Source organism: Catharus ustulatus, chromosome 17 (genome assembly GCF_009819885.2).
Source record: "Catharus ustulatus isolate bCatUst1 chromosome 17, bCatUst1.pri.v2, whole genome shotgun sequence".
Classification (NCBI taxonomy): domain Eukaryota; kingdom Metazoa; phylum Chordata; class Aves; order Passeriformes; family Turdidae; genus Catharus; species Catharus ustulatus.
In genome coordinates this window covers 12085437-12111058 of record NC_046237.1, presented here as the reverse complement: position 1 = coordinate 12111058, position 25622 = coordinate 12085437, and the positions used below count along the sequence as shown (strand labels likewise).

General features: G+C 44.0%; 1 protein-coding gene across 9 annotated transcripts in view; it reads left to right on the top strand.

The window, feature by feature from the left end:
- Positions 1–814: 814 nt before the first annotated feature.
- Positions 815–25622, top strand: part of PTPRT (protein tyrosine phosphatase receptor type T) — a 450791-nt gene continuing 425983 nt past the window's right edge. For 7 of the 9 annotated variants that reach the window (XM_033075163.2, XM_033075164.2, XM_033075167.2 and 4 more), the window contains exon 1: positions 815–1007. In XM_033075163.2, coding sequence (XP_032931054.1) covers positions 938–1007 — 70 coding nt within the window. In that variant the 5' untranslated portion in view covers positions 815–937. The remainder of the gene's footprint in view (positions 1008–25622) is intronic. The other 2 variants (XM_033075168.2, XM_033075166.2) reach the window with 1 other exon arrangement.

Sequence of the window (25622 nt, the reverse complement as noted above, 5' to 3'; positions counted from 1 at the left end):
GGGAGGCCGGAGGGGAGCGGGGCTCGGCTAGGGCACGGACTGCCGGCCCGCACAGCCGGCCCCGCTGCGCTCTGTACCCTGTTCAGTACACGGCACTGTCCGGGTGGGCACTGCTCTCCTTTTTCTGTGCGAATTCCGATCCAGACTGATCTGATCCCTATTCACAGACCTATTGGGTTTTTCCCCCACTTAGGGGTAGCTATGCGTTTTGGGTCAAGAAGTTACGTGTGGACAGCAACGTGTGAATTGTGCTCGGAATTGTCTCCCTGCCTAAGGCTTAGGAGTGCCCAGGTGCGGTGTGACTCGGTGTTCAGCACTGAACTCCCGAAAGTGAAGTGAATAATGATGGAAATCATTGGTTTCAGCTGTAGGTGCCCGTGAGCTGCTCGTAGCAGCCGATCCATCAAACGGCAGGGCTGGAGCCCCTGCCTCCTCCGTGGCTCCAGCAGAGGGTCGCTCCCTCCATCCCATCCCATCCCGGCCCCAATCCCACCCCCAATCCCAGCCCACCGCTTAACGCCAGCCCCTGCGCTGCCTCGCCATCCTCGCTGGAGACTGGGCAGGAGCAGCAAACCTGGCAGCGCCGCGCGATGCTGCGCTCCAGCCGCTACCGCGGGGCGCTGTGCGTGCGCGCAGCCGGGCTTGACTAGGGATCCAAGAGCCCGAGCAGCCGTGCCCGCCGCCCGCGGAGCCAGCCGCGCCCCCGGGGCAGGGAGGGGGCCGGGCGTGCCCGGGCCGGGCCAGCGGGGCCGGCTGAGCGCGGGCGCGGCCGGCGCTGGGCTCGGGGGCAGCTCCCACCGCCTCTCCGGCGGCTCCGCCGAGCAGCACCGCGGCTCCGGGGCCGGGGCCGCCGCCGCGCACCCACCAATGCGGGGGATACTGGCGGGGAGGCAGCGGCTCCGCGGCAGCGGGGAGGGCAGGTGAACTCCGGGGAAGGATGACCGGCGTCGCCGCGATCCTCTTTTTCCTGCAGCTCTTGCCCAGGGCGGACGGACAGGTTTTCCCAGGTGAGTGATGCCCGCCCGGCCGGTGCCCCGCTCTCGCATCCCCCGGGTGCCGCTCTCCCGGCAGCCCCAACTCTTCGCCTGGTTCGTGCTCCAGCCCCGCGGCCTCGCAGGGAGCTCCCGGTGCCATCCGGGGAGCGGCAGGGGAATGGAGCAGCCTCGGTGCCCGCCGGTCCCGAAGGGCTAGGATGGGGAGCTCTGCCCGGCCGTGCGGGGTCCCGCCGGGCTGGGGGCCGGGAGGGCTCTCTCCTGCCAAAGTTGCGTGTGGTAAGGGGTGACAGCATCGCCTTTATTGTGGGGTTCGCGATACGTGAGGCGGTTTTTGGTGGCGAAGAGCCCAAGGCAGGAGTTGGCTCCCGCGGGATGCGCGGCGCGGAGGAGCCGCTGCTTCTCCCTCCGGTCAGGACAGGGCTCTGGGCAGGTCTGGGGGGTTTGGTGGCAGCTGTTTCACCACTTGCATGTCGCAGCTCCAGGAACTTTCTCGGGGTGCTCAGCCGCTGGATGGGCTCCTTCCCAATTGTCACTTTCTGTGTTAAGGAGTACTTTGTTGCCTGGCATGTGTACAGTAATAGTAGCCGGCTATTTTCCCACTCCTACGAGTTCCTTTAGGCATAGTTTGAATTACTTGAAGATGACAAGTGCTTATAGAGCTGGCTCTCTCCTCCTGTGCTATTCTCTAGGTAATCCAAAGCTACACGGGTCTTGTTTTTCTACTGGATCTTGCAAGACATTAATTTTCTCGCTGCAGTTTGTGCTCATGCTAAAAAAATAAGCAGTTATAGCTTTCTTCTCTCTTGACTTAAGAAAAGAAAGTATTTTAAAACTACCTGTATGTGTAAGACGAGTAAATTTGCCTGTGTTACGTCGCTTAACATGGGGATATATCTCCCTGCTTGTGACTTAGGCGTGCTGGAGGCACGAAACTAAGTTGGGCTCAATCTCAAACAGAGGAAGGTTTTTGTGACTGGAAGCAGCTCGAATGACTCCGTCTGGCTGTTTGGAAGCAGCGATGGTGGCGTGTTGGAGATGCTGGGCTCGGGGACGGGCAGACCCTCACCCGAGGAGGTGCTGTCATCACCCCGGCTGCCTTTGACACCTCCGGGATCTTGTTTACATTGCTAGGCAACTGCACAAAGCGCAGATTTATTAGAGAGCCTGGGAAATCTAACCTAGTTAAATAACTGCTTCCTTGAGTAAGCAATATGCGGAGCTATTTATTGCCCCCCTTTTCTCTCCCAACTGTTTTCGTGTTCTTGACACTTGTCATATAAATTGAGATTAGATCCTGGGCTTTTGATGAATCATTTAACCAGATACTTAGAAAGAAGAGTGTTCTGTGAAAATAACGAAGTTTTAAGGGGGTAGAAGACACTTTGTATTTGAGGGAGATAATGTAATATGAGCTAAACGCATGAAAATGTAACATATTTCAATTATTTATAGGAAAGCCGTGGAATATTTTAATTATCAGTTCAGTGGAAATAATAACTGCGAGGTTTTTTTTTTAATCATTAGTATCCCCTTCTCCCTCCTATTTGAGTGTGTGTCCTACCATCCAAAGTAAGAGGCACTGATTTTAATAACTAATGTTTTCTGAGCTGCTTGTAGTACTGAAATTAGGAGAAAGTTTTCTACTCCTAAAATAAATATCTGCTGGAAAGTGTGTCGGTCTGCACTGTGTCCCTATAGCTGATTTTTATTTTTTATTTTTTTTTAATGATAAAAAGCAAAGTTTTGCAGGAGCACTCTGAAAAATTCCCTGAAAATTCGGTGAAGTTTGGAGTGGCTCCAGTTGATGCCGTCGGTCTCTTTCCACATCTTCCATCAGGTGGTGCTCTCTCCATAACTTTTAGGATGCAAATACCTCCCGTCTCCGATTATTTTTCAAAGCCTACTGCGTTTATACAGCAGCCTTTTGTTAAACATCCCGAAAAATCACTGTGCAAGTTGCTGGCTGGGGTTACTTTTTAAAAAAAAAATTATTTTCTTAAGTGATCATTGGGCTAGGAAATAGGAAAGGCACAAGTCAAGAGGAAATGGAGTCAGTTCCTACCCGATTTGCACAGCTGCTGCTGCTTTCTATTATCCCCAACGTAAAATTAGGAATACTACAAAGAGACAGCAGAATGCTCATGGCCTCTCCCTGGAATACCTCATTCCATCCTGAGGGAGCTGGCTAACACTCATTTCTTGATGTAATTTCTCTATTGCTCTATTTATAACTCTTCTCCCCAGCAATTACTTCCCCTTCTCTGCAGTCTCTGTATTTATCTGTAACTCAGTGTATGATTTTGGAGGTTCTAAACTTTTGTCAGCTCTAGGGTCAGCTGCTGATTTAAATGCTTTACTTTCCGTGCCAGACACAGAGGTAGCACCAGGTAATGACAGCGCTTCCCAGTTCTTCCAGGGGTTTTTGAACTGAACGAGTGTTACTTATAGGAAAGTTCTTCTCCTGAAAGTCCGTGTGTGGTTTTCCTCCCACCAGAACATGTGGGGTATTCCTGCAGTGCCGCACGCTTTGCTGTTGTCTGTTTTGGAGGATTTTTAGCACAACAGGAGGATAAATACAGAGATTAAAGTCATTTGCAGCTGTGAAAAAGCATCTGAGGGGGGAAGTAGGACAGAGGGTTTACACGGGGGCTGTTGACCTGAACACCAGATTATTTAACACTTGTTTTTCTCTGCTGGCAGTGATTTAATTTTCCCCGTGCCCTGTCCTTGTTTGGCTGAAGTTGGAGCGCTGGGATGTGGAGCAGGCTGCTCCCAAAGGCTGCTGCACATCCGAACTCACGGCAGCTCAGAGCCCACCACACACGGCTCGCCCGGCCAGCAGAGATGGAAAGGCAGCAAGCTGCGAGGGGATTTTTGGGGGAAGCTTTAATTTAGCAGGAGTTCATTTGCTCGGGTTTGCTGTCAGTAAATTGGCGGTGAAAAACGGGCCTTTCTGAGCGAGCTGCTCTGTGTGGCACTTGTTAACAATGCAGTCATTTAACTCAATAATCACTTTTCTCTCCCTCTGGGGAGCTGTTAGCACCACAATTCCACTTTATTTTTATCCCTGGCTGGCTCGATTTGTTTTCTAATACATAAACAATTAATCCTAAGAAGGTGATGTTGTGAAAGTGCCTCTTTTGACAGCGGCAACGAAAGGTCACTGTGTGTATAAAGGCGTTTGTGAATCTCTGAGGGATAATCCTTCTCTTTTACAAATGCGGAGCCCTTTTTAACCATCCACCCTCCTGCAAGTCCCCGAGCTCTGCTTTTCTTGTTAATTGTACTTTTAAAGTCTGTTGTGCTTTGCGTGCAGGCCCACGTGCTCTAGTTTTCATTAATATTACGGGAATGATTTGGGGCACTTACTGTAGAATATGAAAGTATATTTTTTTAGAAGGCACCATCATCTGTTGCCATGGAAACCCGAATAGTAGTAAAGATGTAGGTCTGAGGCTCCGAACCTCGAAAGCCATGGACAAGGGTTTTTTCTTATAGGAACAATTACTTTTGTATATGAAATCCAGTTAAGTGGAGAGAAGAAAGGGAAATAAATTGATCTGTTCAGCATTGCTCTGACAATCCCCTTGAATAACATTCAGCACAGAAGGATCAGTGTCTCTGATTATCACTGTGTGTACGGTGTGGGTTTTTTTAAAGCTCATTATTTATCATAATAGTTGCTTTATGCCTCTGGTAATTTTCATTGTGATTTTATAAGTGAGGTGCATAAATGTGTATTGGCAGGTATTGTTCTTTGCTTGAATGGGAAGCACTGAATGTACAATGGAGAGGTGTGCGTTGGAACTTAAATATTTTGGCAATGGGCAAATTTGAGGCTGATTTAACATGGCCCTAATTAAAAAAAAAAGGCATAAGAATAGCAGTTGTTGTCTGAAATCCACCTACCAAAGTCTGATTGCATACATGGGTTTGCTGACTGATGAGAGCAATAATTCTTCTGCATTACCACAGAAACCCTGCAGCCTGGTTCCATCCCCACAAACTCTTACGGTGTTTGGGTGACGAGCAGCAGGATGTGTGTGTGCATTGCTATATAAAGCCCTCTGTCTTTCTAGAGAGACATTCCTTAATTTTTTATGGAAACTGCTGCAGTCTGTTTCCTCGGTGAGTTGTAATGCACAGATTAAATATGTAACTGAGCTTCCAAAATATGCTCCTAGGAACGTTCATAGATGATACTTCCCTTACATGCATTCGAAATAGCAGCTGCACACAGCTCACCTGCTGCTGTGAACAAGTTGTTGTCCAGGTCTCCATCTGTGATGCAGGAACCCTTCTGTGCCTCCCATTGCCTCAGTAGGAGAGGGCTCCACTCCCCTTGGAAGGGCTCGTGGGGTGACATTCCTTGGCTCTGTGTTCTTGATAAGGTGGTGTATGGCTCTTAGGGTGTTTCTGGAACCTTTTATGGAGTAGCAATACTTGGCTCATTTAAGTCAATGTATTTGGTCTGGAGTCACTTTTTTTAATACCACTCACAGTTCCTAGTTTTCTTATTTTTTTTCTTTAGCTGGTGCTCTCCCCTGTTTGTGCTGGATGGTACTACTTGGATGTACCTTCATTTAGATGGTCTCTGCTTTTTTTTGAGACATCCTTGCCTACCTCTTACCCTACCATCTTCCTGGCCTGGTGCTGTCCCTTGCTTTTGATGCCATTCCAGGCAGAGCCAGAGAAAAAGAGCAGGCACCCAAAGGTGGTGGGTGTTGCTGATGGCATCAGTGAGGACTTCTCACAGCCTGGTCCTGTCTTTCTGTGCACTTGTCACTACATAACCAAAAAAGAGTTCATTATTGTGAGCCCTAAAGATCATACATCTTCATGGTGAAGGAGACAATTACTGTGTCTTAATTGGACCATGCATCATTTAATCAGTCCTGCTTGTTTTTTAATATCCAATAAATACATCCCATCTATCACTGCAGTTCAGAGATGTCATATCCTTTGTAAACTGGATGACAGGATGTTGCATGTTCCAGAGGAAAATGCTGATAAGAAAGAAATTTCAGCTAAAGCAAACAAAGACCTCTGGAGAAAGAAGACTGTTAAGGTGTTGTTTAATGCCCCAGTTAAAGATGATGTAATTCTGGGAAGTCCTGGTAAAACAGGACAAGAAACCCCAGGAAGAAAGGACCTACTTAGTGCTTGATCTCCTCTGGTTTTCTTGTTTTCTTTTAAGTAGTGCTTGTAAATCAATCCAAGGCCAGTTGTTTGATTTCTTTTCTCCAGCTGGATCCCCTGGGACTGCAGCCTTGGGAATTGAGACCGACTTGGTGAATTCTGCTGCCGTTTGAAGCGGTGCAGCTCATGTAGTTGAAGAATGATTGAGCTGCTTATGAATTTTGGGAGGACGGGACCTGGCTCTTGTTTCTTGATATTTTTGAGTTCATCTCTCAGGAAGGCTGTGGGGTTTGACAGCTGATGATGTTGTGTGGGCACAGATCAGTGCTGCAGCCTGAGCAACCTCCGGTTACGCAGAGCTCTTTGTTCAGCCATGCTGTTCCCTTTGTGCTGCAAGTGCTCAAAGTGTCCCATATCTCGTGTTTTCTTAGCTGAAACGGCTTCAGATCTGGCTTTACAGAGGAAACAGAGTTTATCACTTCTTTTCCCCACATTCATCCTTGTCAATCTCAGCTTCATTCCTGGTAGTGGCTGTGTTGAATCACTGGAAGCAGCTCCTGGCTGTGAATTCAGCTGTAGAGTGAAGGAGGGCTGCTCCACTCTGGTCCTCTGCAATGCTGTAAAGAACAACAAAATCAAGAGTATTACCACTTCAGCCAGAGTTTATTCATTTTGCTGTTGAGGATCAATCCTTCCCTCTTTGAATTTGAAGAAAGTATCATTACCTGTGTGAGCAGCAGTAGGGCTTCATGCTGTGCTGGGGATATTATTGGAATATTGTGCTTTTGATTTCAGCACTGCTGAATTTGTTGCTGGTACCTTAATCTGAACATGTGTGAATCTTCCTTCCCTTCCCTCAAAGGTCAGCCCTCCATAGCAGAGGGGAGAAAAGAAATCAAGAAATCCTAAATAGGCAAATACATTGATTTTTTTGAAGTGGGCTTTTAGGATTTTTTTTCCCTTACCTGGCAAAGTGTGGAGTTGGGGATGGTAATCGTGCCACGTGGTTTTGTTTATTTGAGAAGATAACGATGATTTTCAGGAGTGTTGATTTGTAGGAGTGAAAAGCATGTGTGATTGTGACCTAGTAGAAGTAGGGCACAAAGCAGGGGAGGAAGAAGGGAATTAAAGCTCTGTAATGGGCCTTTCTTCCTTTAGAAATGTTTACTGGAAGTGCAGCAGCATTTGCTGGATAAGCAGAAGAGCACTTCTGTCAGCAAGATGGGAAGCTGCTGAGCTTGATGGTTCTTTTCTCCAGAAAAGGGATTTGCTGTCAACATGTACCCACTTAGGTGCAGGCAGCCCAAATCTCATTCTGCATCTCTGGGTGGGAATTCAGTGCTCTAATGGGAACAGTTGTTGCTGAAAATGTAAAGTGCAGTGTGTTTCTACCACAGTCATTTCTCAGGGAAATATTTCATGGTTTTGGTGTTTCCTCAGAGGTGTGTGGCTGAGAGTAGGTCTTAAAAACCCCCAACCAGCTAAGCCAAGAGGCTGTGTCCACCTAGCTCCACACAGCTTTGGGTTACTACCAAGAATTTTTACTAATTTGTTCTTTGTTCTTAAGGAAAGCACCAAGATAAACAATAATGAGCTATTTCTGGTGTTTTCCATGCATGTCCACCGTTTAAAAGGGGTGTATCTCTCTAGAAAATCCGTTCTGTGCTTTCTCTGGCCTTTAGCTTGGGTGTGTTTGTCAAGTGGCTGAGCAGAAGTGCTCCTCACCTTCTCATCCTTACCTTCTCATTCCCCACTCCAGAGGCAATTGCCAGATTTGCAGTGGTACCAGCTCCTCTCTCCTAATGAGTCTCTTTAATAAAGCTCCCTTCTCCCTCTTAATTGTTTATTAAACCTGAAGGGATGGCTTTGCTGTGTAGTAACTTTGGAACACTTGAAGAGCCAACTGCTAAATGCTTTAGAGGCACAAATTACTGGGTTGGGGTTTTTTTCTTTTTTTTTTTTTTGATACCCTGCAGAACATTTTCTTTGCAGTTGTATAAGAGAGAAACAGAAACAGCAGCAGAAACATGAGCAGTGCCACAGTCAAGCAAGAAGGGTGGCAGCTGACAGAATCCTGATATTTGGGTGGGGGTTAGTGATGGAGAGTGTGATGAGAAGGAGAATATGGCAAATTTATAGCAGAGGGAAGAGAGGAGTTTGAAGGGAAATAGGAAAGGGGGCTTTGCCAGAACAGAAACACTGAGGAAGCAGACATAAAATAGAGCTCTGAAGTGGGCTGCTGGGTGCTCTCAGTCTGGGAGGGTGGCTGGCACTGATACCATCTCCCTTTCTTTAACCTAAATGTTCACCAGAGTCATTGTGAGATAGCTCATGGCTGCAAATTTTGCTCCTTAGGCTGAAATGTGGGATGCAGCACCGAGTTCTTGTCTTTAATTTCAGAGATTGAGCACTCCCTTCACAAACCAAACTGATATGAATATTTTGAATTTACCAGCAGCCTGTTCTAGGTTTGCTTAGAAAAGCATATATTTATCTGTTATATTTGCCAGTTGCTGATATTTTAAGAGCCTTAACCACACCACCAGCAGTTCTCTCTGTTGTTCCTCCAGCTCTGCTCGTGTTCACACGACAGTTGCACACTGTTTATTTCAGTAATGGAAAGGAATAAGCATGTGAAAGGAAAAACCTGTTATATTTACACTCTGCAGAACACTGCTGCCTGGATCAGGGTGACTGATCAGGATATTCTGGGTACCTCAGTGCATCACTGGGCTTGGGTCAGGGTCTGTGCCAGGCAGGTGAGATGTGCCTCAATTTGTGCAGCAGCTAACACTAATTAAACATCCAGGAGCCATCACCCACCTACAGCCACTCACTCATCTTTGCACCTTCCCTTCAGAGCACTGGTTTTGAGCCTTTCCCCGTTAGATTTTTTTGTGTTGCCTTGCAGGGTGCAGTCACCTGGTGGGTTTGACTTTCAGAGGGTGGCTCTGAGCTGCCTGTGCCCTGGCTGCTGTGCCAGCACTGACTCATTCCCTCTCTGGAAGGTGTCCTGGGGTCTGTGCTGCTCTCCTGCCCAGCAAGGCAGGTAAAGAGAGCCAGGCTGGATGGCTGCCAGCATCCCACTGATGGCATGGCACTCCTGTGCACCAGCACGTGCATTTAGTACCTGCCAGGGATGTTGCACTGCACCCACTGGTTATTTTGGGAAGTGGGAATTTATTCATTTAGCCCTCCTTGAAGTTTCCCCCAAATATGATCTGAATAATCATTTTGTTGAAAAAGAGCTGCTCTAAACCAAGTGCTTCCCCACAGTTCTTGAGGTTCAGACATTCCAGCGTGAATCAGGGAGAATAAATCAAATGTGATCTAGTAAAAAAATAATAGATTAAAAAAAAATCTAATTTTAAAAGGGATTTTTGCTGTGCAAATGTTGGTCCAAACATTTCCCCAGCTTCCTGAATAAATTTTTTGTTGGTGATAGGGTTTCCTACGCAAACAGTAAATATTTCTATGATTCAACCATGGGAGATGCTGTATGTACTAACAGCTATCAGCACGTGCTAGGAATGATCAGAGAAGTGGAAAGCTTGGAAACAAACACAGTGTCTCTCTTGGCACAGGGATAACCCTGGAGACTGCCAAGGCCAGAGCCTGCAAAAATAAGAAAGTATAATTAATTGTCCTTAAATGAACTTGCCAAGCAAAAATAACCCTTTCAAAGTAAACACCCAACTTTGCATATTTTATTATAAAGCTTTTCCATGTGCTGAAGATTTCCATGTTCTATAATGCATTTATTAAGATTTCTGTGTGTATTTATTATAAAAAAAAACTAACAGAGTACAGCTGCACTGGACATCTGCTTTACCCTTACACTTTGATTTTCTAGTAATAATACAAAAATATTTCTGAGAATGGCTGAGAAGCAATGTTTTGAAATGTTACTTGGTGGTTTCTGAAGGTCACAGATGTTGTCTGTATTGAATCACTCCTGGGTTTTGGTGTGATTTTTAAAAATTTTTTTTTGTTTGTTTTGGTTTTTTTGTTTGGATTTTTAAAGGGCTTTTTCTTCCATGCTCAAAAGCTGCTACTGCCAACAGAATGCTCAATAAATTAGATTTTCAGTGAAATAAATATTAAATTTCCTTGTGTCCTTTAGTGTAATTCCCAGTGGTCACTGACTTCAGGGTGACTTGCAGGCATTTAAAACATGAAACAACAGCAGCATTAACAATATATAAATCCCAAACTTGTATCATCCTTGCTTGCAGTGTAATTCATGCTGGAATTGCTGGAGAGAATACAGGAGAGTGTTTGTATCATCCAGTTTGGATTAGTCACAGAATTCTTCCTCATGGCAGAAGGATCACTCATCAGATTCAGACCTCAGATGCAATTTCCATTAAGGCTGAGAAAATTTATAAGTAGTTCCTTTATACGTTTTTGCTTAGTGATGTTAAACTTTCCAATTTTCAGTTCTTAAAAAAAAAAGTCAGTGTTGAGAATCTCAAGCAGAAATTGAGCAGAAATCCTGAGTAGTGCTGCAGTGTAAATCCTGAGTGAAGGTGTATACAAAGTGATTTTTGAGTGGAGGAGAGAAATCTGGGGGTGATTAATGCTGGGATTTTTGGAGAGGACTGACTGGCAATTGATGGCATATTTGCATCAAAGTGAATGTGGGTTTGAAAAGCAGCAAGTGCACTAAACTAAGGGCAGAATATGCCACCTGCTGTGTTTGTATTTTCAAAAGTATATGTCAGGATGTTTTTTCTGCCTGGAATATTCCTCCTGAGCATCCTCTTATTTCCAGGAGTGACAAATTAACATATTGAGTGTACACAAAAGTGACAAATTTCTCCTCTTTTGAGCGAAGATTTACAGTATCTAAATCCATTTAATTTCTGGATCTCTACCTGAGAATGGAGCTGTGAAGGGGAGAGTACCTCAGAGGGAAGGAAGGGGAATAAGGGAGAAATATTTAATGTACAGTGAAAAGAACAGAATGAGATAAAAACAAGAAAATAATTACTTTGGGCATTACAAAAATCTTACTGCAGATTCATGAGGCTGTGGAATTGTGTCCCAGAGGAAATGGTGGAAACTCTGTTCTCTGAGTCACTTTAATTTAGACAGGACAAAAAATTGAACAATCCACTGCAGGCTTTTTTCCCTCTAAATCTCTGACTTTATTATAATGCTGTTGAAGAGGGTAAAGAAGAGGAGGCATAGTGAGAAAAAAAAAAAGGAAAAAAAAGTGATGATGCTGTATTTAGCATGATAACACATACTAATGCTTCTCTGCTGTTTTTTAGTTAATCTGATTAGCTGTTAAATGTCAACAGCATCGTGGTGAAGGCAAGATTGTATCATGAGCCCCTCCAAATCCCCATCACCCCCAAATCTGCATTTAGACCTTATCTAATCTGGGGGGAAAATACCAAGTGTGGGATTAAAAAGCCCAACCAACAGAGCATGCCACAAACAAGCAAAAAACCCCACCAAAAATCTCAGCCAGAACTCCCAAACAAACAGGAAAGCAGCCCAAACAAAACAACCAAGCCCAATTAGAAGTCAGTGTATGATTTGGAGGTGCTGAAGAAGCACATAATGTACCAGTCAGAGCGAGGAGGAGTGTGAAGCATGTGATGCCTTATTTCTGTATCAGAGCTCCTGAGTGCTCGTGGGTGAGTTGTTAAAAGCTGTGGCAGGAGAGCATCAGCTCTTACCCTAGGGGGCTGAGGTGAGACCCCAAAAAGGGTTTTGGATGTCCAATCACCCCTGCTGGGTTTGCTGTGCCAGGGGTCCCTGCAGAACCCTGAAAATCCCTGAGCTGCACATGGGGAATGGGATTTAACGTGGGTTAATCCTTCATCTTTGAGTGCCTGGAAGGACAGGGTTGGGCACAGATCTCTGAGGTGGGCTGGGGAGTGTGCCTGAATGCTGTTGAAGGCCCAGAAATTCTATAGCTGTGCAGAAACCTGAGAGGAAATTAATAATTCTCTGTGTGGAGCTCAGTTTGCATAGTGTGCAGTAAATAATGCATGGGCCCACGGAGCTAACAGTGAGAATAAAACAAAATATTGAGTAGCTGCCCCTCCAGTCAGGGCCATCCATCTTTGGCATAAACAACCAAAGGTCCCATGGCAGAAGTGTATGATCAGGTGATGTTTTTCAGTCAAACCTGCAAGAGGATTGGCACAGGGTTTTATGGATAGCCTTCTCCTAGTGCAACTAATACCTCTGAGAAAGCTTGTTGATGTCAATATTACTCTTTTCTTGGTGTCCCTTTGTGGCAGGGGAGCCCATCACCTGAGTGATCAGCAATCTGGGGGCTTCTCTTTTTGGCTGCATGAATGTACAGGGGGGTTTTGCTGCTCTGAGTGTAACTCTGCAACACCCTCGTCCTTTTCTGCATCACCCCAGAATTGATAAAGCAGGGATATGAGCAGAAGTTTGGGGATTTGGGCAGAGTAAAGTGCTTTTCCAGCCTAAACAATTGTACGGTTTTATGTTGTGAAAGCTCATGACAAGCCATGAAAATGTAAGGAGTGTGTGTTGGAATTAATAGATTTGCTTTTTGCTGTCATAGATTCAGATTCCACTGGCACCTAATTCATACAGGAAGGCAAAGCTGTCACTTCTCAGGCTCTGTCAGGATGGTGACTTAGTTCAGAACTGGATGGCATTAGAAATTTTTCTTTTATGAGAATTCAGGACTAAATAGGAGCCTGGGAATGGAATGTGTATTTTATTGGTAGTACATGTCCATAGAGCTGTGCAGGCAGCTCCTGTGTGAGGTGATCATGGAGGGCTGCCAGGAATTTTATTGTGGTTTAGACTTACAGGGAGGTAGTTGGACTGCAATGAGTTGGGATTTGAGCCTTTATGGTTTTGTTGAAATTTATATTTGCTATGTGGTGCACTAGTAGTTCTTGTTTGAATCAAAATCAGCATCATGTACACAATTAAGGTCACCCAGCTTTGCTTGCCTTGACTGGAGTAGTAGAAAGCTGGGTGGGGAAACCAGTGCTGTTGCAGTTAAATTGAATCATTTGAATCCCATTAAAGAAAAAAAGGAGGAGAGAAAACATTGTTATTTATCAGTCAACTTGAGGGAATTCATGTCTTCTGAAAATTAGCTTCAATCCTATTTTTTTTTTTGCTATTGTTCTCGGTGTTGATGTTGCTGTAGAGTTAAAGAGAACAAATTATAATGAGTTTTTTCAAAACATTCCTTTTCCTTTATGCCCCTAGGCTTCCAATCCATTTTCTTTACTCTGCTCTCTCCTTTTGCAAGGCATTTAGTGGCCTTTCATTCCTGCTGTGTTCCTGCAATGCTCATCCGTGTTAAATGATATTCTAGGAATTTATAGTGGCACAGCAGCAGGTGTTTGTCTGTGTGCTCAGTAAAAGGTGTTTGTCTGCATGTGCCCAGTAAATCTGCAGATCACTTCTTGTTCTGAGGCTGTCAGGGTGACTGGAGTTATTTAGGAAACCTCTAGATTTTCCACTCTATTAAGAGAAATTAAAAGGTAAAAAATATCAGTGGTTAAAAATGTTTTTGCAGATTTGTCTTAAGTAGTCAGTCTTGAGTTTAACTTTCAGACATGTTTGGTGGAAGGAAGGCAGGAGAATGGTGGCTCATGCCAAGCTGTTGGTACAAGGAGGTGTTACAAATACATATTATGGTATTGGCTTTTCACAAATGTTAGGGTGGATACTCTATGTGTGGTGTTGAAATGGTTTTTAAGATACAGTTTTCTTTAGGAGTAACATAAGCTGATAAAGTGTCTTTGTAGTGAGTGAACTGCCTGCTTGATTGGATAACACCCAGTGAAGACACCTGCTACTGGTGTACCAGCCACCAGCACAGACTGTCTGTAGAAAATGAAGATGATACCAAAATTAAGAATGATAAGAAAAATAAATTAAAAACACAGCCAAGAAACATGCATTCTTTAAAAAGATGGACTAAAGGAGTGGTCATGTCAAACAGTTCCTGGAGTATGGAAAATAGTTTTTAGAAGAGTTTGAATATGCATGAGTGGTCTATGAATATGCAATGGGCTGATGGATTTAAGGGGTGTCTCCAAAACAGCAGGGGTGCTCTTGGCTGATGAATGCCAAGCACCCGGCCGTATTACCTTTTGCTTTATTGTTTGTCTCTTATTGTCTTTTATTAAACCTGTTAAAATCTAGCAGGAAAGTGAACCTGGTTTTTCACAGAGGGAAGCCCTGCTGAAGGGGATCTCCTGTGCTGCTGGGCTGCCAGCACTCCTGGGCTTTGCTTTTCTCCTCCTTGGGCTCATCCCACCCAGCCAGGCCGGCCACAGGCTGGAGAGTTCTGTTGAGGATGCACACCAAGGGTCTTGAAATCTCTGAACAACTCCAGCAGGACCAGGGCAGTGATTGTCCCCCTGTGCTGGGCACTGGTGAGACCCCACCTGGGATCCTGGGGTCAATTCTGGGGCCTCGTGACAAAAACCTGGAGGGGCTGGAGTGTCCAGGGAAGGGAACAGAGCTGGGGAAGGGTCTGGAGCCCCAGGAGGGGCTGAGGGAGCTGGAAAGGGGCTCAGCCTGGAGAAAAGGAGGCTCAGGGGGGCCCTTGTGGCTCTGCACAACTCCCTGACAGGAGGGGACAGATGGGGGGATTTGGGATCTGGGGACAGGGACAGGAGGAGAGGGAACGGCCTCAGGCTGGGCCAGGGGAGGTTTAGGTTGGATATTAAGGAAAATTTCTTCATGGAAAGGGCTGTCAAATACTGGCACAGCTGCCCAGGGCAGTGGTGGAGTCCCCATCCCTGTGGGAGATGAAAAGGTGTGGATGTGGCACTTGGGGACATGGTTTGGAGGTGACTTGGTCAGTGCTGGGTTAACAGTCTGACTCAGTGGTTTTGGAAGTATTTTCCAGCCTAAACTATTCTAGTATTCAGTGTTGTAGGAGAAGCTTGTGGCAGAAATCTGGGAGAAGCATGGTGGGATTAAGAGGTTTGCTTTTTGCAAATTTGCAATTTTCCCTTTGTCCTGGAGAGAGATTCTACTGGCATCTCATTCATGCAGAAAGACAGGGCTGCCACTGCTTAGCCTGTCTGTCAGAATGGGAACTTAGCTAATTGTTCAGAAATAGATGGAACTTGGAATTTTTCTTTTATGGGAACTCAGTACAAAATAATAGCCTGGAAACCTAAACTGCAGTTTACTGGCAATACATGTCCTTGGGACACAGTAATAAAATAGTACAAAATAATGGAAGCAGGAATTGCATCTCCAAGCTAAATATTTATGTATGAATTGACCTTGGTTCTTTCTCTTCCCTTCCTTGCCTTTAATATTTTAAAGAGGAAGTAAATAGCAATGAAAAATTATTTGTTGTATTGAATACTGTTCCCCTGGATACCTCTCATCAGATGATAACTTTGATTCCAAAGATATTAGGGAGGAGGAAAATGTTTATGTTGCTGTTTTACAGCAAGGCAAATTGAGTACAAGAACATTATCTGTAATATATGAGTAATTGCACAAGGAAATGATTTAAAGAAAAAGTATTTAAAGATGAACATGAATCAAGGTTCCCCTCCCCCAGCCCCTTATGATACTTCACTGCTAATTAATTCTTTCAGACTTAAGGATATTGCAGCTCTCTTTCTGCCCCTGGTTTACCAGGAAAATCAAAGTACTCTGACTCACCACACTTGTATTTGGTAATCTCACAGGTGAGGATGACATCTTGCCTTTTTTAGCAAACTTCAGCTTCCCTTGGGGACAGAGGAGCCCATTGAGTGTTGCACTGGAATCATGCAGTTAGTGGGAGCTGTGCTCCCTTCCAGCACTCCTCATCCTCCAGCAGTTCCTGCACTGTGGGGTGCTTCAGCAGGGAGAGGTGGAACTTTGGGGCTGTGCTTAGGTCAGGGCTTTGAAGGCTCAGGTTCCCTGTTCCAAACTCTGTCCCCATCTTGTTTGATAGTCTTGAGCAAGTGAATATTTTCCATGTCTCAAATCTATTGTAAGGAGCATCCTTGTTCCTTTTGTCTCTCGGGAGTTTGAGCACTGGTGAATTATTTGAAAATTTCCTAATGAAAAAGGTGACATGGGGGTGTGAGTTTTCAGGTTGGCTCCTATTTCTCAGTAGTATCAAATGATAACTTCTCAAGAAGGTTTGTTTAGATCTTGGCTGTCATCCATGAACATGTGTTCAATAAAATCAGTGGAGGTGCTTCTTGTCCACCTTCCAAAAACCTCATGAACACTGAGTGGTGCCAGTTCTTGGAGGAGTGTGGGAATATTGAGGGTGGTGATGGGCAGGATGGTTGGGACAAACAGAGAGATCTCTATAGGCAGGTCCTGAAGTTTGCAGTTTATTGCATAGGGCGTGAGTAAAGAGGGCCCTGCTTGGAGCTGCCAGCCACAGCTCAGAGCAGGGCAGGAGGAGAGTGTGGGGTGGTAGGAGTTCTGAGAGGACAAGGTGAGAGAGTTAAGAGCTAAGAGGAGGAATTAAGAGAGTTAAGAGAAGGAATTAAGAGTTAAGAGAGCGAGTTTCCCATTACAGTACAATAAATCATCTTCTGTGTTGAATATTCTAATTTCCACTAAACAATCTAATACAAGATACAAATTCTCTAACATTTCCATGCAACTATAGAAATCGCTATATTGCCATATTTTACTGCTTTCTTTTCTCTAAATGTTATTTTGGACCCTTTCTGTCATGCCTGGAGAGGGTCTCTGCTGGCTCTTTGGCCTTTGTGGCATCTGGCATTATCTAAACAAAGGAAGGAGCCTTCAGGCATCCACATTGTTGCTCTCAGCCACACAGTTGAAAACTGCTATCATTTCTATCTCGCTTATAGTTTCCATATTCTCAAAATCCTTTGCTAGATGATCACATTTATAAAGTTTTCCTGATTCATCCTCCCCAACATCAGAAGAGATGAGGGAATCATGGAATGGTTTGGGTTGGAAAGGGCCTGAAGGAGCTTGTTCCACCCTGCCATGGCAGGGACACCTTCCCCTATCCCAATGTCCAGCCTGGCTTTGGGCACTCCCAGGATCCAGGGGCAGCCACAGCTGCTCTGGGCAATCTCCTTTATTCCTTCCCATGGACATGGATAATCCACATGAGCCTTCCTGAGACTGAGCTTTCCCAGCTTTCCTTGTGTGCCAGGTGCTCCAATCCCTTCACTGTTATTGCCTTTTGCTGGGTTTGCATCCCAGCCAGGATGTCTGTCGTGCAATACTTGTGTCTGTGTGTCTGTTTTAATCCTCTCTGCTCAGATCAACCCTAATACAAAACCTGCTTGTACTGTCACATTTTTCTCTGTGTGCATTTTGCACATATATGTATATTTTAGGGTTTATTTGGAGGTAGCTGATCCACAGGACAGGATTCCCCAGGTGATTGTTGCTTGATTAAATTTTAGTGTGTGCTTGCTCAAATATTTGGCTTTGCTGAATAAATTGGTGTATTATGTTCATCCTGATTTATTGTCTCAGTGCTGTCCACTCAGTACAGAAAGCTAATAATCAGAGTGTCAGTAGCTGTTACATTTTCATTTAAGGGAAAACATACTAATTCTTCTTTGAGACAATACACAAGAGGAGAGATTTTTTTTTTTGTGGTACACTGACTTGTCTAGAATTTGTTTTGCTAGAAGCTCAGTTTTGGTTTTTTTTTTTAAGGCTTCTTGAGCAATTTATTTGGTTCTTTTGTAGAGCTGAAAATGTTTCTAGTATTTGGCCTCATTAAAGTGTGGTTATATCCCTGCTGTCCTTGTGGCTTGGACACTAGGACTAAACCTAGCTTAGAAGCAAGCTTAAAGTGCATTTTAATTTTGTAAATTATAAAAAAAAAAAGCAAGTCAGTTTTGTCTCCTGTGGTGTGTTGGGTTTGGGCTGTTTGTGGTTTAACTCACTAAAAATTTATAGGGAATGCTGCTACAAAGTGTAGTACTGCATATTTGACACCTCCAGAAGCCCTTTTCTGCCAGCATTCTCTTTGAAACTTATTTTTGCATTTGATCATATCTTAATATAGCAGAGCAGTCTCTGTAGGAGAAAGAGGGTTTTTTTTTCATTGCTGGAGCTGAAGTAGAAGGAACTCTGAGTGGAGGCAGACTCCTGCTGTGTTGTGGGTTAGGGCTGTGTGCCCAAACCATCCTGGTTAGTCTGGTTTGCTCCTGTGGCTCCATGTGTGGCTCCACTCCCACCTCTAGCTCCCATTCTGGGTTTGACAGTGCTGCTGTCTGGCTGCTTGGAGCAGTCTTGTTAAATGTAATGATTTCTGAAATATTCCCCTGCCTGCCTGCAGTAGTGTGTGAGCTGCAGGCACTGCAAGTAGTCCTGGAAGAATATTTAAAATGTGTGCATTGAACAGGGTAGGAGAGAGCTGCTGTGCTCTGAGCTCCCCCTGCTTTGGTGAGGCAGGACAGGTGCATTTATCCATTTATCTGGATTTGAACATGTCCATGCTCAGCAGCATGGCTGGTGCAGTTCTCATCTTGCCTTAGTCTGAAGGAACTCTTGGATTTTTTTTTTTTAGCAGATGGAAAGGATGGTTTAGGATGAGGCTTGGCTGTGTGAGCTGATTGCTGAGGCTGTGCAGGCTCCTGTGGCTGCAGACAGGCTTTGGTTCATGTTGGAGATGAGACAGGGGCAGCCCCAGTCCTGTCTGTGCCTGTGCAGTTGGGGGTCAAAATCACTCATTTACCTCTTTTTCAGCAAGACAGGAGGAAAATGTGTCAGTTTTCACTGTATTCTTGCAGCTTTACTTACTTTTTTTGGGAAACTTTCCAGTTTTATATTACACGATGTAGGAATTGAAATGGAGTATTCTCCTGATGAGTGAAATTGGAATCGATACTCCAACACTTGTTGAGGAGCAATCTTTAGCAGAAAAGCATGGAAACCCTGCTTCAGTTCAGAACAAAACATTACTTTGGAATGAACAATTAAAATCCATTGATTTTTAACTTGGAGGTATTAAAGTAAGGAAGTTCAGTGTCAGCTGCTAAATTGCTTCCTTTTAGCATTGTTTTCTCATACAGATGAAGCCTTGCACATAGAGCTGACTGCTTTTTTTCCTTTTCCCCTGGCACCTTCCTCCAAATCTCTTTCCACATCTGTGCTGAGCTGTGGATAAGCACAGGCTGAAAATTGTCAGAATTACTAATGGGTGTAGAAATATTTCAGAATTGGGTGGTAAAAGAAGTGCTTTTGTGGAGCCTGTGCTGGCTTTGGGAACCAAGAGAACTTTGCAGGATGTCATGTCAGGATTCCCTGCTCCATGGGCATCCCATCCCTGCTCTGTGTATTTTGTACTGGGGGAAAAAATGCTAAATTGTGAATTTTCTCCCAAATCAATGTTGAATCAAATTATTCTCCTGGGGTTTTTCTATGAGTTAAAGGATAGCAATCTGCACAAAATCTCTCCACACAAGCTGGTGATGCTTAGCAAAGCTGGGAATAACCCCCTTGTTCCCACAAAGTCATGTGGCAAATATTTGGCCTCAAAAAAAAGAAACTATATGAACAAATTTTGGATCATGGGGTTGATTTCATCTTCCTCCCTCCCCCATTTTTAGAGTGTAAAACTCAACATAATGAAGCTGCCTGTAATTCAAACAGTCTGCTCTGCACTTTTGTATTTGACTCTAAATGTTGCAGATTTTTGCCTTTGTTTTGCAACTCTAAAAGGTCAAGTGTATGTATTTATATCCATTAATATATTTATATTCTTATGCAGAAGAGGGGACAGAGGTTTGGTGGGGAGGGTCTTGAAGACAGTTCAGTTAATTCTAACAAAGCTGGAAAGTTGATTAGCAACCCCATAAGTAGATGTTGTGATTTTGTTTGAATTTCAGCACTGTTAATAATTAAAGGTAAATCACAGTGTTAATAAAAAAAACTTATGGAAAGACTGTAATTGCATATATGGGCCAAAGTCTTTTCAGGTATGGTAATCTCCAGTGTAGCAAGAAGGATGTTTAGGAAAAGGCTTGGGGAGAAGATGAGTTATTAGATTTGAAAAGACAAAAAACTGGGTTTCTGATGTGTCTGACTTTTATTGATGCTACTCACACATAAAATATAAGCAGCAGAATTTTGCTTGTGTCTTCAGCTGTACAGAGGAGACATTAAAGCACTCTTTGAATTTTTGTGAAGGTTTGTGCATTAAGGACTGAGCAGCTGTGCTCAAGGATCTGCTTCAATGCCCACATGTGGAAAAGTTCCTGGTCACTCCCTGGCATGTGGAAAAGTTCCTGGTCACTCCCTGACATGTGGAAAAGTTCCTGGTCACTCCCTGACATGGGGAAAGGTTCCTGGTCACTCCCTGACATGGGGAAAGGTTCCTGGTCACTCCCTGACATGTGGAAAGGTTCCTGGTCACTCCCTGACATGTGGAAAGGTTCCTGGTCACTCCCTGGAGCTGGGCCATGGCCATGTCCTCTCCAGCTCCGTTGGACCAGACGGGTCTGGGTGTTTTTAAGCGATCTTTCTTCCTGTGAGAAGACCTCTGGCAGGATTGTTGCCCACCCCTGAGCTGGCAGAGGCTCCTGGAGGAGGGGAAGGGCTGAGCTCAGTCCCAGCAGGGACAGGGACCTTGCTCTGTCTGCTTGGATCCTCGTGCTCCGTCAATATTTGTGGTTCTGCTTCTCATCTGCTGGAATATCGCCCTTCTCAGGAAAGCAAACATTTGCTCTTCCCTCATTTCAGTATTGGGCTGTAAGAGAAAGGTGGTGATTACTGCTTCATACCAGGGCTCTAAAAGGCATCTGAGTGCTGCTGGTTTGTTTTTCTTAAATGCCAACTTGTTTTTCTGCTTGGATTGCTGAAAATAATGTGTGTGTGTGTGTAGCTGTTCTGTAACATGTGCAGATGGAGGCCCTGACTAACTGTGAGCTTTGGGGAGTATCTTGGCCCTGAACTGGGAGGATTAATCACATGTAGGAAGTTATTCCTGTAGTTTCACTTTTGCCAAATGTAAAGCTTCTCTGGCACATACGGTATCATATTTGGGCTGACGTCCAAGAATAAAAAATGGTCAATAACGATTGCCAGTTGGCAAGGAACCAATTATCCCGTTCTGTTTGCATCCCTCTGTGCACATGTCAATAAATAATCACTCACCCGTGATCCCAATCAACTCTCTGATTAAACATATGTGTGCTGAAAGCTTCGAAACTCTAAATGGTAGCAAATATCAAAATGCCTTTACTCATTTGGATTTCTTTCCATCTGTTAAAATACCCAGTGAGGCCTTAAATTGTTTGATTACACTTAAAGTTGACTATGGAAAATCAGTTGCACATTGTGAGGACTGATCCATATTGACACAGAAATACCCATGCACTGTGTGAATTGTGTAATAGCACTGGGAATGTGTCTCAGTGCTGAATAATGGGAGGCTGTGCTGCAATAATGGCATTTCTGTCCATTTTAGAGCTGCTCAACTTTGAAAGTTGTACAAAGTGACTTTGTAGTTGTCCTTGTTGGTGAGATTTATAATCAGCTGTTCTGCATGCCACCTACGCAGGCTCAAGACTTTCAGATAAATCCAAAATTAAAGTAATTATTCTATAAACAATCAATAGGTGCAGTAATGGGTGTTGATAGAGATTATTTTTGAGGCTGGTTTTGGTATTATTTGTGTGGACAGCATGATCCCAGTGTTGCCTTTGCATTCCCCAGCCTGCAGTGATGCTCCAAAATGATGCTGGCTGACTTTGGTCCATATCACCTGCAGCTGCCAGTATCAGATTGGCTCCAGGGCTCTGGAAGAGACAGAAACTCTTTGGCTGCATGACTTCAAACAAAAGTGGTAGTTTTGTTTTTCCATCATGCCCTGTAGTGCAGGAGCTTACAGGGAAAGCTGTGCTGACAACAGTGGGGTGTTTGTGGGGAGCCCTTGTCCTTGTCCACCCCTGCTGCACATGCTAGGACATCAAACACTGCCACACAGCTTCTGGTGATGAGTTTTCCTTTGAGTGTTCAGATGTGCCTTTAGTTTAGGAGCTAACATGTGGATGTTGGGAGAGCTGCTGGAGTGTGAGGCTGAGGCTCTGTAGGCTGAACCTAAAGTTTGCCAGGAGCACAATTTGATGTTAAATGTAAATGCAGGGCTGCAGATGGCATCCTTGGGTTTCAGGCATATGAAGTCAAGCTGCTGCTGAGCTGGGTTTGAATTATCTTCCACCATGGAAAAGCTGAAGCTGCACGAATTGGACCTTGGGTTTGTCTTTGTTCAGAGAACAGATTGCTCATTTTATGACTGACAGAATTTTGCACTGAAAAAACCCCCAAGTTCTCAAAAAGTTCCAGGTGCAAGGTGCCTGGGCTGTGACAGATTTTTCCTGTCTTACTGCTTTGTTTACCTGATTCCAGCCATTTGTATTTCATGCATCAGTAATCGTTTAATTTGTAATGATCCTGCACTTCCATGAACTTTTCTCTGCTCAACCAAACAAAATTTGTCTTTTTTAAAAAAGAAAGTTCTGCTTTCTTTTGATTCTCTCAGGAGAAAAAAGGGGATATAGATTGTAGTATTCTACCTATTTGGATGTATTCTACCTATGTTGGATGTGTTGGTTTTTTCAGTCCTTGCTCCAGATTGTTGCAGGGCAGCATTAGCAGCTGTTCCTCCTGGCATATGCTGTTTAGTACAGTATGACACCATCAATTAGTAAACCTTTTATTGGGATGAATAAAAATGTTACATATGAAAGTTATGATATCCTAATTTGATGCTGTCTTGAATTTAGTGAAATTCTCTTCTATGCTGCACCACAAGTTAGCCATTGATATTTATTTTACTGTGTTTTCTACTGAGTATATAAGTGAGGTAAGTTCATATTAATCATTTGAGACTGTGTAATGTAGAAATTTCTGTGATTTAAAAATGGGAAGGTGGGGTGAGGCTCCTATGGCAGACTTTCTAGCCTGAACTCCTTGGATCTCCTTTGTGCTGCTGCTCAGAGATTCTTTCCTACAATTTACTGCTGTGTTAGACCCTGATCTCAGTGTTAAGGAGGTTCAGCTCTTAAGAACAACCCACTTCAGTAGGAGTGGGCTTGAATATGTAAGTTCTGTGCAAAAAAGTAATATTTATCAAATGAGTTATTCAAGGCTCATTTTTCTCCATGTATGGTGCTCCCCTGATGCTCTTTTGGGGACCTCCCTATTTCTCCCTCTCAGTTCATCTAGGGTTCCTGCCTGTGGTAGAATTGGTGTTATTTAGGAATAATAGGTGTGGAAGGGACCTGGGTCCCTGTGAAGGAACCCTACTCCCAGCACCTCTGTGCATCAAGGCACAGCTCAATCCACCCAGGCAGAAAAAATGCATTTCAACTATATTTTCTTATAAAGAATAATTAATTTTCAGTGCCTGGGGTCTGTGAACTGGTGTTCAAGTCAGACTTCATCACAGGGCACAGTTGTCTCTCCTCTGGTACAAGGGGTATGCATGGGCACAAATGTCAGGTGACAAGTGATTCCTTCATACACCAAAAACCTTCTTAGTTTCTTTGTTGTTTCTATTGTATAAACCTTCCACATAACAGAATTTGAGAAAAATAATTTGTAGAAGCAACTTTCTTTTATTGGAAGAAGCTAGCAGGGGAGCTAGATTTATGGTTTTGTTCTTTAACGCCTTGAAAGTAGTTTAGGAGTTCAACAGGAGTTATTTTCAAATTAATGTTAAGCAAGATATGAAAATGGTTCTTAAAGCCCCCTCTGTGCTTCACAGAAGCATAAAGCATTTTCATGTGTTGTCATTTGGCTCCTGAATTTTGCAAGCCAGCCCCTCTTTGGAGCTGCTGTGTTTGGGGGGAGTTCACTGCTGAGTTTGGGAGATCCTGTGAGACTGGACAAATTGCTGCAGTTGTCAGGATGTCCCCAGTCTAAAACGGCAGATGTCACAGTAAAAATGATTTGTGTGTGGCAAAATGTGTGTGTCCAGAGGGTAATGTACACAACAGTCAGGAAGTTTAACTTTTATTACTTTGGGGCAGGTTAGTAGCAGATGTCACTGCACTGAGCATGGAAAATTGCACCATGTGAATGTACCAAAGGAAACTTGATGGGGCCGTAGATGACATGGTCAATAGAAAAAGAAATGTGAACAGATCAATACCTTCAGATAGCTCTTCTAATTCAGAGAGAGGCACAGCATTGATTTGTAAAATAAGAGTATGGATGTAGCAGTTAAAGCACCCTGTGTGCACATGTACTAGATAATAAAATAATGTGCAATGCCCTCAGCCTCAATCAAAGGCAGAGAGTAAATCAGCAGACGTGTGTCCCCTCTGCAGCAGGAGGCTGTGGAGCCTGTAAATGAACAAACTGCCTCTGAGAGAGGGAAAACTGCACCCACAGAGGATGCTCATCAATCAGGAAGATGAACAGTCCTTGCTCTACATTGTGCAGTTGTCCTGCATGATGCCATGAGTGAATTAGAAGTGTCTGCAGCATCCCACAATGTAAAAATCTGTGTTTCCTATTGTGGGTGTCTTCAAATCTCTCACTTGGAAATGCAGGTAGCTGTTTTGGGAATTACTTAATATCTAAGATCAAGGAAAATTCATTTTTCTCTCCTGAAGGATCCTGCATCTTGCCAATGTAGGTATGAAAGAAAAGTGCTGACTTTAACTGGGACTCATTGATGCACCAACATTTTTAAGTTTATTTTGTTCTTTAACTTCTGTTTCTGGCTGAAGAGCTGTGACTTTTCCTAACCTATTTCCTAAGTGGGTTCCTGTTCTTTAGGGACAGATGTTGCACATGGATCCCCTATTAGGAGTGTCTGAAGTGGGGAAACCCGACAAGGTTACAGAAACAGGTTCAGTCCAAATAACAACTCTAAGGGAAACAGCAGAAATTCATTACCTGGATGAGAAAAAATTATCATGGAACAGAAGTTACCATTAAAGGAATTATATTGTTAAAAAAAGACAGCTCCCTGTGTTTTATACCACTTTTTTTCTTCAGTGCCCCTTCCACACATACTTTTCCCACAGACTTTTCCTGTTGCTGTGTTTGTAGTTGAGCATGTCAGTTCTAACATGTGATAATTCAGGTTTGGATATGTTTAGAGCTAAACTAGAGGGGGTTTGTATGTGCAGAGGTGAGTTATGAACTGCCTTTAGAAATTCCCTGCTCTGAACACCTGATTGAAATTGGGTATCTGAGGCCTGTGTGACATGGAATTGCTCAGAATTTAATAGTGCAGCTTTTCTGGCAGTTCTCATTTCAGGTAGGCAATGGCAATTAATTATTAATAACCACACATGAAGTTGTGATCTTTAATAATAATGAAGTTTCTTTCATTTGTGGTTTTTGAAAGTGGGGGGTTATCTTCCCAAGTGCTCCTCAGTGTGGTGGGCTGTGTGCTCCTCACTTGCCTTAAGGAAAATTTATATTAGTGAGAATGAAAAGCTGCAGCTTTCTAGTTTTCTCTGAGCAGAAACTCCACTTAAGGAGTGCCTGTGTTGGGATTGGGAAGGCCTAAAAGAAAATACTCCTTCCAGAACAACT